Source organism: Saccostrea echinata, unplaced genomic scaffold, assembly GCF_033153115.1.
Source record: "Saccostrea echinata isolate AGI-Se365-2 ecotype Australia unplaced genomic scaffold, CSIRO_AGI_Sech_v1 ptg000016l, whole genome shotgun sequence".
Lineage (NCBI taxonomy): Eukaryota > Metazoa > Mollusca > Bivalvia > Ostreida > Ostreidae > Saccostrea > Saccostrea echinata.
In genome coordinates this window covers 14,050,707-14,067,023 of record NW_026889765.1, presented here as the reverse complement: position 1 = coordinate 14,067,023, position 16,317 = coordinate 14,050,707, and the positions used below count along the sequence as shown (strand labels likewise).

The window sequence follows — 16,317 nt, the reverse complement described above, 5'->3', positions numbered from 1 at the left end:
TCCTTGGAGTACGTCAACTAAAAAGTAGGTCATCTTGACCTACTTTTTGAATTTTATGGCTAATCTTTTTCAAAACATTTAAGGTCATTAATTCGAATACTGAGAGGTTTGGAACCAATAAATCTTGTAAGATAATGCATCTTGAGGCCATAAAACATATTTATTAAGAAGTAGGTCACAGTGACCTGCTTTTTAGGTCACCTGAGTCACTCAGGTGACCTATTGCTATCCGTTCTCGTCCGTCGGCGTGCGTCGTGCGGTGTGCGTCGTGCGTTAACATTTGAACATTTTTAGCTTCTTCTCTATAACCGCTTAACCAATTTCAACCAAATTTGGCATATAGCATCTATGGGTGAAGGGGAACAAAATTTGTGAATTTCATGGTCCCTGCCCCCCTGGGGCCTGAGGGGTGGGGCTAAAACCACCAAAAATAATGCAATCTTTAAAAATCTTCTTCTTTACTCCCGGACATCAAGCAGTCAAACTGTTGGCATCATTGTAATAAGCATTGAGCCCTCTACCAAAATTGTGAAATTCATGGCCCCAGGGTCAGGGGTTCTGGCCCCAGGGTGGGGCTATATAGATCATATAGTGAAAGTGCATTATTTCTTTGAAAATCTTCTTCTCTGCTCCTGGGTATTAAATAAGGTAACTAAGTACATAGTTATGAAGAGCAAGAGTGCCTCTTCCAAAATTGTGAAATTCATGACCCCAGGGTCAGGGCTTCTGGTGTTAGGGCGGGCTCTGTAGATTATATAGAGAAAATGCATTTATTCTTTGAAAATCTTCTTCTCTGCTCCTGGGTATTAAGTAAAGTAACTAAGTACATAGTTATGATGAGCAAGAGTGCCTCATCCAAAATTGTGAAATTCATGGCCCCAGGGTCAGGGGTTCTGGCCCCAGGGTGGGGCTATATAGATCATATAGTGAAAGTGCATTAATTCTTTGAAAATCTTCTTCTCTGCTCCTGGGTATTAAATAAGGTAACTAAGTACATAGTTATGAAGAGCAAGAGTGCCTCTTCCAAAATTTTGAAATTCATGGCCCCAGGGTCAGGGCTTCTGGTGTTAGGGCGGGGCTCTGTAGATTATATAGTGAAAATGCATTTATTCTTTGAAAATCTTCTTCTCTGCTCCTGGGTATTAAATAAAGTAACTAAGTACATAGTTATGATGAGCAAGAGTGCCTCATCCAAAATTGTGAAATTCATGGCCCCAGGGTCAGGGGTTCTGGTGTTAGGGCGGGGCTCTATTGACTAAATAGTGAAAATGCATTAATTCTTTGAAAATCTTCTCCTCTGCTCCTGGGCATTAAGATGATAAACTAAGTACATAGTTATGATGAGGAGGTGGGCCCCTTCCAGAATTGTGAAAGCCATGGCCCCTGGGTCAGGGTTTCTGGTGTTAGGGCGGGGCTGTATTGATTATATAGTGAAAATGCATTAATTCTTTGAAAATCTTCTCTGCTCCTGGGTATTATTTAAACAAACTAAGTGCATGGTTATGATGCAAAAGGATGCCTTTTCAAAAATTGTGAATTTCATGGCCCCAGGGTCAGGGGTTCTGGTGTTAGGGTGGGGCTCTATTGATTATATAGTGAAAATGCATTGATTCTTTGAAAATCTTCTTCTCTGCTACTGGAGATTATTTAAACAAACTAAGTGCATGGTTATGATGCATAAGGATGCCTTTTTAAAAATTGTGAATTTCATGGCCCCAGGGTCAGGGGTTCCGGTGTTAGGGCGGGGCTCTATTGATTATATAGTGAAAATGCATTGATTCTATGAAAATCTTCTTCTTTGCTACTGGAGATTATTTAAACAAACTAAATGCATGATTAAGATAGGCAAGGATGCCTCTTCCAAAATTTTTAAATACATGGCCTCAGTTTTTGGGGTTCTTGAGGGGGGGCTCTATTGATTATATAGTGAAAATGCATTAACTCTATTAATTAATCATTAACTAATCCTGTCTGCTCCTTAGTGTTGAGCTGATAAATAAATTGCTTAGCTATGATGAAGATGGGAGCTTTGAACAGAATTTTTAAATCTTGTGGTCCTAGGGTCAGGGGTTCTGGCATAACGAGGAAGGGGGGGGGGGGGCTTTTGATAATATAGTGGAAAAGTGTTAATTCTTTGAAGTCCATAGTTATGATGATGAGGGTAACTCTTCCAAATTTGTAAATTTCTTGACCTTTGGTCTTGGGTTCTGGTGTTAGGGTAAGGCTTTGTTGAATCTGTAGTGAAAATGCATTGTACCTGTGAAATTCTTCTCTGCTTCTGGGCATATTGGAAGCAAACTGAGTAAAAGTTTAAATGATATAAGTAAGCGTATTTCTACCAGATTTTTGAACATCTGGACAATTTGTCTAAGCATTCTGGTCCTGGACAGGGCTCTATTAATTTGTATTCTACTGAGAGAAGTTATTCCCTTTTCCATTCACCTTTGATAATTAATCACTGTAAATAATGTATTTGAAAGATTAATAGAATAAGATAATTATGCAAGAATGTTTATCGTATAATTCAAAAAGTACTTTCTTAGTTTTAATAATCAGGCAGACCTGTAAGTAATAGATAAATAAAAATGAGACAAAAATAACTTATCTTATTAAAAGTTCTTCAAAGACCATAAGAGAGGTCAATGCTAGAGGTCTTAATATGGGTTTAAAAATAGTACAGAAGCACTAATAGTTTGTTAATAGTCTGCATGGTGATAATGTTAAGTGGGGGACAGATTAGAACTTAAGTTATGAGTTGATACTGAATACTAGACTAATTATTTTGTTGATCCTGATCTTCCTACTTCTCTTGCTTTAGGGCAACAAAGCTTCATCTATCAGTGTATTTAACTTCTAAATTATTGTATTATACTCAGGTGACCGTTAAGGACCTTGGGCCTCTTGTTGAACTTTGCAGGCATTCGATTTCAAAGCGTTTTAGAGGCATAATTTGGACATTTTAAGGCCTGTGATCAAAAAACTTTGTAAGTTGATGCATCTTGGGTCCTCAAAAAACGTCAACTGAAAAGTAGGTCACCGTGACCTACTTTTGAAAAATTATGGATTTAATTTGATATTTCAGGTACTAATTGGCTAAGAATCATCAAACTTTGTCAGTTGATGCATCTTGGGTCCTCGCAGTAGGTCAACTGAAAAGTAGGTCACCCTGACCTACTTTCCAATTTATATGACTATAATTAAATATTTCGGGTACTACTTGGCTAAGAATCATCAAACTTTGTCTGTTGATGCATCCTGGGTCTTCGGAGTAGGTTGACTGAAAAGCAGGTCACCATGACCTACTTTTGAAAATTTATGGCTTTAATTAAATATTTCAGGTACTAATTGGCTTAAAATCATCAAACTTTGTCAGTTGATGTGTCTTGGGTCCTTGGAGTACAACAACTGAAAAGTATTACACCTTGACCTACTTTTGAAATTTTATGGCTGTATTTAATATTTTCAGGCACTATTTGGCTTAGAATCATCAAACTTTGTCAGTTGATGCATCTTGGGTCCTCGGAGTATGTGAACTGAAACGTAGGTCACCATGATCTACTTTTCAATTTATATGACTATAATTAAATATTTTGGGTACTTATTGGCTTAGAACCATCAAACTTTGTCAGTTGATGCATCTTGGGTCTTCGGTGTAAGTCGACTGAAAAGTAGGTCACCATGACCTACTTTTGAAAATTTATGGCTTTAATTAAATATATCATGAACTAATTGGCTTAGAATCATCAAACTTTGTCAGTTGATGCATCTTGGGTCCTTAGTGTATGACAACTGAAAAGTAGGTCATCCTGACCTACTTTTGAAATTTTATGGCTGTATTTAATATTTTCAGGTACTATTTGGCTTAGAATCATCAAAATTTGTCAGTTGATGCATCTTGGGTCCTCCCAGTAGGTCAACTGAAAAGTAGGTCACCGTGACCTACTTTTCAATTTATATGACTATAATTAAATATTTTGGGTACGAATTGGCTAAAAATCATCAAACTTTGTCAATTGATGCATCTTGGGTCTTGGAGTAGGTTGACTGAAAAGAAGGTCACCATGACTCACTTTTGAAAATTTATGGCTTTAATTATATACTGCATGTACTAATTGGCTTAGAATCATCAAACTTTGTCAGTTGATGCATCTTGGGTCCACAGAGTTAGTCAACTGAAAAGGAGGTCACTGTGATCTATTTTTTTAAATTTTATGCCTTTATTTAAATATATCAGGTACTTACTGGCTTAGAATCATCAAACTTTGTCAGTTGATGCATCTTGGGTCCTCAATGTATGTCATATGAAAAGTAGGTCACTGTGACCTACTTTTGAAATTTTATGGTTATAATTTTAAAAATATTTTAGGTATTAATTGGCTTAGAATCATCAAACTTAGTTGATGTTTCTTGGGTCCTCAGAGAATGACAAGTGATAAGTAGGTCACCATGACCAACTCTCAGGTACTAATTGGCTTAGAATCATCTTGGGTTCTCAGAGTGTTTCATCTAAAATGTAGGTCATGGTGACCTAACTTTGGAATTTCAAGGGTTTATCTAAATATACAGGATACTTAAAGGCTTCAGATAGAAGTGATAGGTTGTACAGTTTATCAGAAGAGTGATTCAAGGCCCTTGGGCCTCTTGTTTTATTTTATACTTCTATGGATCCTTTACAGTGTTATATTATTATCAGGTGACAATTAAAGCCCTTGGGCCACTTGTTCTGCAAAGTATGATCCCAGGGTTTAGAGTGCACAAAATAGGGTTAAATCCAGGGATCCCAGTTCAGCATTATTCATATATACACTGCGCATTTATTTTAAACAGTTTCTCCAGAACAGCTAGGCTGTATTAGATATATTGATATTTAAACATTCCAATGTTGTGTGGATGCAAGTTTGATTGAGTTGCAGCTTCTTGGGACTAGAAATACCACAATATGTCTTCAATATTTTTTATGGAAATGAAGAAATCTTTTTCGAAAGGTTAATAAAGAGAAGGGACCAAGGTGACTCAGGTGAGCCCATGGGCCTCTTGTTTTTAATTTGATATAGATATTATAGATATATGCATTTTGATTTTTGTTTGTTTGTTTTTTTTTTTTAGAAATGTGGCGTTTTTTGCTGGTTCAGTTCTAGCTGTGCTTGTTGTGTTGACAGTGATTGATGAAGATGTTTTAGCTGTGGAACATATTCTAACTACCATGACAATAGCAGGTATGTTGGTCAAATTACACAATTTAAGCTTAAGGATAAGCACTATACTATGTAAACAGTGAAGGAGGTCTTACTTCATCAGAAATTTGGATACTCTAGGCACACCTGACAGATCTGAAAATTACACTTTTTCAAATTCATGGGTATGTTAAGAAGTCAGATTTCCCTAATGTGGCATCAGGTTTGACTGTAATTTATTATAAAATGATTTATGGAGGACAAAATCCATTGGTTGGCTAAATCAACTAATCATTGGTTTTTGTCAAACATTATTTAATTGAAGTAAAATGGGAAAAATATATTTGTTGGATTCTTTATAACACAATGCTTGAGGACAGGAACCCCCCCCCCCTTTTCCCAGTATGAATTATCATATTGCTGAATACTAGGCAGTTTGCAAAAGTTATCTATCATGAAGTGCTCTGAACCTTAGAAATCACAAAAATAATTGTATTTTGGTATTCTTAATTATTTTGGGGTTATATATACATGTTACAAGTCCTTTTTCTAAGGAGTATTTAGTTAATTACAGTTGAACTTCAGTATCTCGATCACTGATATCTCGAATACCATGGATATGTATAAGTGATTCCGAGGTTCCAAACACTTATTCTGTATGTATTTTACCCTTGATATCTCAAATCTTCAGATATCTGGAATTTTTTCTCGGTCCCATCAAGTTCAAGATAACAAGGTTTGACCAAAGCTTGTATGTAACAAAATTTGACCCATTCTCTAAGGTAAACCCTGTACTCAATATTTTAACATTGTAAGAAGTCTTGAAACTCAAGGAAGTATTCTTTTATGTTTCAGGATTGATTGTGACAGCTTGTAAAGTTTTCATACCAGATGAGGTTTGTTTTTTTAAAAAAAAGACTATCATTGAATGCAAAGATGAATTAAGTCCCCATTGTAAAATAGATTGCAAATCTTTACCGTGTATTTTTTTCAGTGGTGGGGCATGTTACCTGAATCACACAGTTTATAAACATCATTGCTATCTGTTTCTATGTTTTATGGTGCATTGCTCAGTTGCATCTTTATTAAAGAATGGGTGACTTAAAAGAGTCCTGAAAAAAGTTGTAAATTGAAGTTTTTTAAAATGTTTATTTCTTTCCATAATATAAATCACCTTTATCTTAACTGTGTATTCTTGCTACAGATATGAATTTTAGACTCTCTTATCGAGGAAAACCAAATAAATATTGAAGGCATGCAGCCTGTAGATTTCTTGAATATCAATAGATAATCAGGGTCACTGTTTTATCATCGTCTGAATGCATAGTCAGCGCATGTTTGTCGACTGTTCTTAAGAAAATTGTAGTACATTAAACATAATAATGTCATATTAGAAGGAGATGAGCCAACAAATGTGTGCTCATAGGGTGAGTTAACCATGCATCAGACACATACCTTGCTTCGGACAACTACCTAATTTTACAAAAATGTGTTCAAAACAAACTTGTCGCTTCAATTGTTATGACTGTGTTTACCTTGATTTGAGTTTCTGATTGACCTTTTAAATATTACAGTTCATCACATGGTGTCCAGCTGTGAGTGTAATTGAAAAAACAATTACATTGTATTCTGAAACGTGACCTCAATCAAAATCACGTGTGTTTGGTTGCCATTTTCAGAATTTAGCAAATTAAATGCTGTTATATTTATATTTTCACGTGTCCTCACAATATCTTCCAGAGAAATCTTTTAAATTGCTGTAATATACCATACACATATTAGAATTAAGAAAGAGAAATGTTGACACTGACACCGATCGATAGCCCCACCTCCTATAATATTGATTGGGTGACCTAAAAACCACTATGCGTACATGTCAAATTTTGGATGGCAACACTAATGTATCGTTGCTTCAATTTTGATTCATGGCACCAATGCATTGTTTTTGCATAAATGTTCTACCCATTATAATCATGTATATGTAGATCTTACCAATGTTTGTAAAATATTTTGGATTCACTTCATCTACAACATGGTAGAGGGTTTGCAGAAAGATCCAAAATAGGGTAATGAGTCCACTCATTCTTTGTGAATTGTTCTTATATATTCTGAAATGACTCAACCATTTTAAATGTATTGACAGATGTTCTTTATCTATCATGTCCATGTAAAGTAGTGAAATTCAATATGATTTTCATGGTCCTGATTCACCTTGGGCCTGGGAGGGTTTTTAGGTCACCTGAGTCACTCAGGTGAGCTATTGCTATCTGTTTTGGCTGCATCTTCCAAAATTGTGAATTTTATGGCCCCTGGGTCAGGGGTTCTGGTGTTAGGGCGGGGCTCTATTGATTATATAGTGAAAATGCATTAAATCTTTGAAAATCTTCTCCTCTGCTCCTGGATATGAAATAAACTAATTATGTACATAGTTATAATGAGCATGGCTGCCTCTTCCAAAATTGTGAATTTCATGGCCCCTGGGTCAGGGGTTCTGGTTTTAGGGCGGGGTTCTATTGATTATATAGTGAAAATGCATTATATCTTTGAAAATCTTTTTCTCTGCTCATGGGTATTAAATAAATTAACTAAGTACATAGTTATGATGAGCATAGCTGCCTCTTCCAAAGTTGTGAATTTCATGGCCCCTGGGTCAGGGGTTCTGGTGTTAGAGTGGGGCTCTATTGATTATATAGTGAAAATGCATTAAATCTTTGAAAATCTTCTCCTCTGCTCCTGGATATGAAATAAACTAATTATGTACATAGTTATAATAAGCATAGCTGCCTCTTCCAAAGTTGTGAATTTCATGGCCCCTGGGTCAGGGGTTCTGGTGTTAGAGTGGGGCTCTTTTGATTATATAGTGAAAATGCATTAAATCTTTGAAAATCTTCTTCTCTGCTCATGGGTATTAGATAAATTAACTAAGTATATAGTTATGATGAGCATAGCTGCCTCTTTCAAAATTGTGAATTTCATGGCCCCTGGGTCAGGGGTTCTGATGTTAGGGCGGGGCTCTATTTGATTTTATAGTGAAAATGCATTAAATCTTTGAAAATCTTCTCTGCTCATGGGTATTGAATTAATTAAGTATATAGTTACAATGAGCATAGCTGCCTCTTTCAAAATTGTGAATTTCATGGCCCCTGGGTCAGGGGTTCTGGCGTAAGGGCGGAGCTCTATTGTTTATATAGTGAAAATGCATTAAATCTTTGAAAATCTTCTCTGGGTATGAAATAAACTAACTAAGTATAATGTTATGATGAGCATGGCTTCCTCTTCCAAAATCATGAATTTCATAGCCCCTGGGTCAGGGGTTCTGGTGAAGGGAGGGGGGGGGACTCTATTGATTATATAGTGAAAATTCATAATTTCTTTCAAAATATTTTTTCTACTCCTGGCTATAAAGCAAATAAACAAGTGTATAGTTATGATGAGCAAGGATGCTTTTACAAAACTTTTAAAACTTGTGGTCCCAGGGGTTCTGTTGTTTCATGGGGGGTGGGGGTGGGGCTCTATTTGATTATATAGTGAAAATGTGTGAATTCTTTGAAAATATTCAACTAATTGCATAGTTATGATGATGAGGGTACCTCTTCCAAATTTGTAAATTTTCATGACCCAAGGTCATGGGTTCTGGTGTTAGGGTTAGGGTAGGGTTGTGTTAAATAGTAAACATGCATTATTTCTTCGAAAATCTCCTCTGCTTCTGGGCGTATTGGAAGCAAACAGAGTAAAAGTTTTAATAAGCAAGGGTATTTTTACCAGAATTTTAAGTATCTGGACCATTTAGTCAACTGTTCTGGTCCTGGCAATTTGTATTCTATTGAGTGAAATTATTCCCCTTTGCCATTCACTTTTGATTATTAATCACTGTAGATAATGTATTTGAAAGGTTAATAGAATAAGAGAATTATGCAAGAACATTTATTGTATAATACAAAAAGTACTTTCATCATTTTAATAATCAGGTAGACTTGGAAATAATAATGAATAAAAATGAAACAAAAATAACTTATCTTCTTGAATGTTCTTCAAAGGCCAAGTGAGGCCAATGTGAGAGGTAATAATATACATGTAGACATTTTGTTAAAAGTCTGCATGGTAATAGTGATAAATGGGGGACAGATTAGAAAGATACTAGATCAATTATTTTGTTGATCTTAATTGTACTATTTTTCTTGCTATTGGGTAACAAAGCTTCATTTATCAGTTTATGGATCCTCTAAATTGTTGTCTCGAGGTCACTTCAAAGTTGATATTTTGCTTATTATAAGGAACATGATCAACAAACCCTGTCAGTCAATGCATCTTAGGACTTCATATCATCTTGACTCAAAAGTAGGTCATGGTGACCTACTTTTTGAATTTCGCAGGAATTTGTTTTCAAATTGATTTAAAGGCATATTTTCGACACTTTAAGGCCTATGTTCATCAAATTTTGTCAGTTGATGCATCTTGGGTCCACTGAGTACATCAAGTGAAAAGTAGGTCACCGTGACCTACTTTTTGAATTTTATAACTAATCTTTGTTAAAACATTTAAGGTCATTATTTCAGATACTGAGAGGTTTAGAATCATCAAAACTTGTAAGTTGATGAATCTTGGGGCCCTAAAACATATTTATCAAAAAGTAGGTCACTGTGACCTACTTTTTGAATTTTGCAGGCATTTGTTTTTCAAATTGTTTTAGAGGCATATTTTGGACACTTTAAGGCCTAATAAGATCGTCAAACTTTATCAGTTGATGCATCTTGAGTCCTCAAAGATGTCAACTGAAAAGTAGGTCAGCATGACTTATTTTTAAAGTTTTATGGATAGATTTACTAATTGATTTAGAATTATCAAACTTTGTCAGTTGATGCATCTTTGGTCCTCAGAGTGTGTCAGCTGAAAAGTAGGTCAAGGTGACCTACTTTTGAAATTTCATGGCTTTAATTAAATATTTCAGGTACTACCGGTAATTGGCTTAGAATAATCAAACTTTGTCAGTTGATGTAATGTGGATCCTAAGAGCACATCAACTGAAATGTAGGTCACCATGACCTACTCTTGGAATTTTATGATAATATTTTGATAAACAGGTACAAATTGGCTTAGAATCATCAAACTTTGTCAGTTGGTGCATCTTGGGTCCTCGGAGTGTATCAACTAAAAAGTAGGTTACCATAAACTAGTTTTGAAATTTTATGGCTATATTTAATTATTTTTTAGGTATTTATTGGATTTGAATCATCAAACTTTGTCAATTGATGAATTTTGAGTCCTCAGAATGTTTCAACTAAAAAGAGGGTTGAAGTGACTTACTTTTGGAATTTCAAGGCAATATCTAAATATTTCAAATAAAAAGAGACTTAAAATCATCAAACTTTGTGAGTTGAGGCATTTTGGGGTCTTGGAGTTTGTTTACCAGAAGAAAAAAAAGTAGGTTACTTTGACCTACCTTTGGAACCTCATGGCTATATCTTAATATTTAAGATAATAAGGGGCTTTGAATCATCAAACTTTTTCAGTTGATTCATCTTGGGTTCTCAGAGTGTTTAACCAGAATGAAGGTCATGATGACCTACTTTCGGAATTTCTAGGCTTTATCTAATTATACAGGATACTTAGAAGCTTCAAATAGAAGTGTTAAGTTGTACAGAAGAGCGATTCAAGGCTCTGGACCTCTTGTTTTTATATCCCATTAGATTATTACTTATATTTACATTTGTGACTTATTTATAATATATAGAGTGTATTTTCCTGAGGATAATCTTTAACTCATGAATATTAATAATTTATTTTTCAAAACCGAACTGCACAAGTTTGATCCATTGAATGCGCGTCGACCCTTTATGACATCACTGAGAAATGACTTCGAACACTTATGACATGAGAAACTTGCGTTTGTACAGTTATAGATATGTGTTGCTTAAATAGTGTTTTATAAAAGAAAACATTTGCAAATGTAAATATTAAGCCATAAAAATAAATAATAAAAATTGAAAATGCTTTATATACTTGTAAAAAAATTCACATCAGGACATCTAGGCAAATATGTATGGATAATAATGATAAATTAATTCTTTGCAAAAATTATGGAGTCTTTACCAATGAATCCAGTGTTCAGGCCCTTGGGAATGTCCCTGCTTACTATGGGATTCCAGCAGGTAAACTGTTTGCATGATTATAATGGGCATTTTACCAAAATTTTTGAATTTATGACCCCTGCTTCCAGTGGTGTTATTCCAGAATTCATGTGCTAAGATGAGTTATTTAGTCACATACTGAAAATTCATTTCATCTAGCTTCTTTACTGATGGACTTCATTATGCTACAATGATTGCAGTATAATGAGCTGTTAGTGCTTTACCAATAATATTGATATTCCGGTATATGCAATTCGTTAACCAAAAATACAGTATTGCGATACGTTTTTCCAGTACCGATATACCGGCAAAATGCTTGGGCTTTAGATTTTAAAAGTATTAATTACAAAATTTGAGATGTTGGAAATGTTTTCAATCATGCCAAACAGTACTAAACGGTATAGGTTTCTGTTGTATGGTTGCATTTCGTTGCCGAACTTAGTGAAATCAACTAGAACTTTTTTGTTTCAATGTATTTATAAAAGATTTATACATTCTGCTTATAAATGGAGCTAAATAAAATAAGACAAGAGCATTTTAATTGTTATTAAAAATATTGCAAAACATATCGCAATACAGTTCAAAATATGGCAATATATCACAATACGGAATTCCCAACTGATACCCAGCCCTAACCAAAAGTGTTAATTTGATTAATGTCATTTTGGACTCAAAGTTCAAGCTTCAAGTTAGACCTAAGATGTGTACATAAGTAATATTCATTTTATCTGGATCCAGAGTTCCAGTCCTAGGAAGGGCTTAGTTGCTCATATCAAGAAAATCATGGTATGGGCCTCTCATTCATTAATTCATGTTGGGTCAGTGTCTCTCATAGTTATTTTGATCCACTACCTTTCTTCTATCACTTTGTCCTCTAGATAACCTGTGCCAAAGTGTGCCAAAGGCTTCTGTAAAATTTTGAATCGAAGGTCTTTAGTCAGTATGTCTGTCCATCTCACTCTGTCTTGTAAAGTTGTAAAACAGCTTCTTGTTCAGAGACAGTGTCCTTCATTCTGTCAGGAATTTATCATCACATATTATTGCGAAAATTAACACCTGCTAAATAAAATGATTCACTTTCTTTTCTTTTTTTTTTGGCTGAAAAACCTGTAAAAACTGTAGATCAAATGTCCAACTCCAGATTCATGTTCTTCCAATTTGATGTCTTTGAGTCATTTCACTTAATTAAATACTCGGATAAAATAAGGAATATACAGTACTTTTGGACATCTAACCATCAAGATAATTTGTGCATTACAGTCAGCAGAGAGCTACAAAGCTAGCCCTCCACTAAAAGCACATCCCTTGGAAGACTGTATGTACTGAGGTACCAAATTCTTCATGAGTAACTGTTGATACTCAGTTGTTGTTTTAAGGTCAAGATCTAGCAAATGAAAGGTGCCTACAGATTTTTCAAATTTGAGATATAAATTCCTTTAATTATGCTTTATAACCTTAGCTTGGTCAAATAAGGTGTTTTGGGGCATAATTTGTAGATGAAAAAGACGAAAAATCATATTTTAAACTGTCATTTTCAATGACAAATTAAGAAAACCAGACATGAATACGAGAGTTTTTTTCCATATCAGACAAAGGAAATGTATCCAGATTGCCTACAGTCTCTTAGAAAACAATAATTTGTATGTTGTTGGCCTCTTCTTTAAAATAATATTAAATTGAATATAGGTATCGGGATTATTTTTCACATGATTTCAAATTGAATTCCATGAAAATACTTTATTTTCTACATAATTCTTTTAGAGCCGTAAAATACAGGAAAAAGAAAGTTAAACGTTAAAATCAATTATGACGTCATAATGGATCTAGCACCAAAAAGTTTAGTCTAAAGTCATTTACTAGATCTTGACCTTAAGGCCTATGGGCCTTTTGTCATTAAAGATACGCATGTGAATTAAGGCTAGGTATAGGCGTTTCTATGCAAATGAGCTAATAAAACGCATAAGAGGTATATTTATTATTCAGAGAAAGCATTGATTTATTTTCTTATGCATACTTATAACCCACGATATGTTATAGCCAGTACACATTATGACGTCATATTATGACGTCATTGATCTTACCTACTGGAGGTAATAAAACACACCAACGAAACAGCTTCAGCGCAAGGGATTACCATATTTATTTTTACATAAAAATTCAATAGTGCTAAGAAGAATATTCTATAGATTAATAAAACTGCTGCACAAATCCAAGGCATTTTCTCATTTGATTGGAATTTGATGAAACTTATACCGGACTGTACATTTTTACCCTTATTCAACTTACAACTTTACAAATAGAAATTATACAACAGAGCTGTTGATATTTGTGCAGCAATACCAGCAAACTTTGGAATATTTTGCTTCTAAATATATCTTGTTTCAGTTAAATAAAATATAGCATGCCCTTGCGCCGAAGCATTTTTGTTGATATCCGTTATAATATTGAGTAGTAAAGAGCAATGACGTCATAATATGACGTCATAATGTGTACTGGCTATCTCATGTCGTGGGTACCAAGTACGAGGGTTGTTCGAAAAGTTCGTGGACGATGTCAATCTTTGTTATACTACTTCCAAGAAATATAAAATAAGCACAATATCATGTGTAAAAATATTTGTTTTGTTGATCTGTGAAATTTCATTCCATTCGATTTGATAGAAATTAATTTACTTCATTTTAAAATCAACATGTTTTGTAACCACGGTGCACACTTAAAAGCAATGTAACGTCAAAAACATAGCGTCAAGAGTTTCTTAAAAATTCTATCCCTATACATTCACACATTATAGTCTAATACCCACGTATTAAAAACCTTTTTCAATCACTTGACATTTATTTTTCTAACAATTGTTCTCGTTTTCTATTTCCTTTGTAAATGTTTAATTTCTTTTACCACTTAACTGTGCTTTCACATGATCAGCAACTCTGAAGCGCCTACTCTTTCCATGACGTCCCGACTTTTACAAGTTTTCGTTCAGATTTTTACAGTTAAACCGTTTCTTCACAGATTGTCCTCGTCCGATACAGAGTCCCTGTCACTCAAATACCGCCTCTACCATACCATTTACACACACATGCACATGTGGCATATTTTCTGATTCCTGCAACATTTTTAGCGATTATTCAGGATTTTCCCCGAGTATAACACACAACTGCACTGTTATCTGCTGCTCCGTGACGTTCTATGTCATCGTTTTTGTCGTTTTCAATGAGGACTACCTATCTTCTCAAATTGATTTCTTTTTACCGAAGCAAAATATTTAGCCAACATTTGGAATAAGAATCGATGTAACAGTTGTTAATTAAACCGTCTAGGATTTTTTCGTTTTTGCTCCATTTTACAGAGAAGATGACTACCGACATTATTTAATGTATTGTTTATAAATTACTAAATTTTGACCTGCGCCGCGATCCAATTTTTGCAGTTTTTAATTCTGGATAAGTTTTAAATAAATCATGATATTGTTGAAAAATTTAATACAAATCATTTAAATTTATTGTTAAAATATTTCTACCAAATTTGGATGACATATGACATTAAATAAAAAAGATATGACAGAAGTCCACGAACTTTCCGAACAACCCTCGTATGTATTAGACAATAAGTTTTAACTTTTCTGTATAATAAATAAAGTCCTTAGGCATTTTAATTAGATTATTTGCATAGAAATGCCTATACCTAGCCTTAACTCACCTGCGTACTTATTAAGGCAAGCTACATGTATGTGTTCCTTGATTGCCTATAGTTTAAAAGAGTCTTTACATGTACATTTATTTTTTAAGACAGTTTATATTATATGGTCTTCACAATTGATTAATTATTTTAAGAAAATCTCATTTTTATGCCCCGGCCATATTCATGGCCGGGGCATATAGTGTTTGTCATGTCCGTCTTCCGTCCTTCCGTCTGTCCTTCCATCACACTTTGCGTTTAGCTCTGTTCAAAGCTCAGTTTCAAAGAAACTATCCAAGATATTTTTATAAAACTTCATATGCTGATAGATATTGATGAGAGCTATGCAACAGCATCAACATTTTTTGACCTTGACCTTTCCTTTGACCTTGACCTCACTTTTCTTAAATAAGTTTTAGCTCAGTTTTAAAGATACCACTCAAGATAGTGTTATCAAACTTCATATGCTGATTCATACTGATGAGAACTATTTGACTGCATCAACATTTTTTTACCTTGACCTTTCCTTTGACCTTGACCTCACTTTTCTTAAATTAGTGTCAAACTTCATATGCTGATACATACTGATGAGAGGTATTCAACTGCATCAATATTTTTTTTTACCTTGACCTTTCCTTTGACCTTGACCTCACTTTTCTTAAATTAGTGTTTAGCTCAGTTTTAAAGAAACCATTCATAATATTATTATCAAACTTCGTATGCTAATACATACTGATGTAACCTTTTCAACTGCATCAACAATTTTGGACCTTGATCTTTCCTTTGACCTTGACCTCACTTTTCTTAAATTAGTGTCAAACTTCATATGCTGATACATACTGATGTAAGCTATTCAACTGCATCAATATTTTTTCACCTTGACCTTTCCTTTGACCTTGACCTCACTTTTCTCAATTTGTGTTAAAATGTTGCATTACTAATATACCCTCGGCGGGGCATTCATGTCCTATGGACATATTTCTAGTTAATTCTTTATTTTTGAAACTCTTGTAATGCATGCATTCAATTGAGATGCAATGTCATTTGTTTAATGTACAAGTGTATTTTCATTTCAGCATTTAGTGTACTGCCCAGAAATCTTGATGAGAAGCATCCTAGCACATGTCCACTACATGCCACCAGATTGGACTGGAAATGCCCATACCTCTAGAGTTCGCAATGAATTCTCCATTTATTTTCAATACAAAGTTGTAAGTTGAATTTTTGTTTGATTTTAAATATGGAACAGCAATTTCTGATCTCTGAATTTCTTAAGATTGATTTTTTGTGATACTTTTCCTTACATTGTGAAACAATTATGCAATTAGCTCAAACTCAGT

General features: G+C 34.3%; 1 protein-coding gene across 1 annotated transcript in view; it reads left to right on the top strand.

The window, feature by feature from the left end:
* LOC133188472 (autophagy-related protein 9A-like) overlaps positions 1-16,317 on the top strand; it is a 58,963-nt gene that overhangs the window by 34,335 nt on the left and 8,311 nt on the right. The window contains exons 14-16 of the mRNA XM_061323916.1: positions 5,107-5,216; positions 6,030-6,070; positions 16,054-16,188. Of these exons, the coding sequence (XP_061179900.1) occupies positions 5,107-5,216; positions 6,030-6,070; positions 16,054-16,188 (286 nt within the window). The remainder of the gene's footprint in view (positions 1-5,106; positions 5,217-6,029; positions 6,071-16,053; positions 16,189-16,317) is intronic.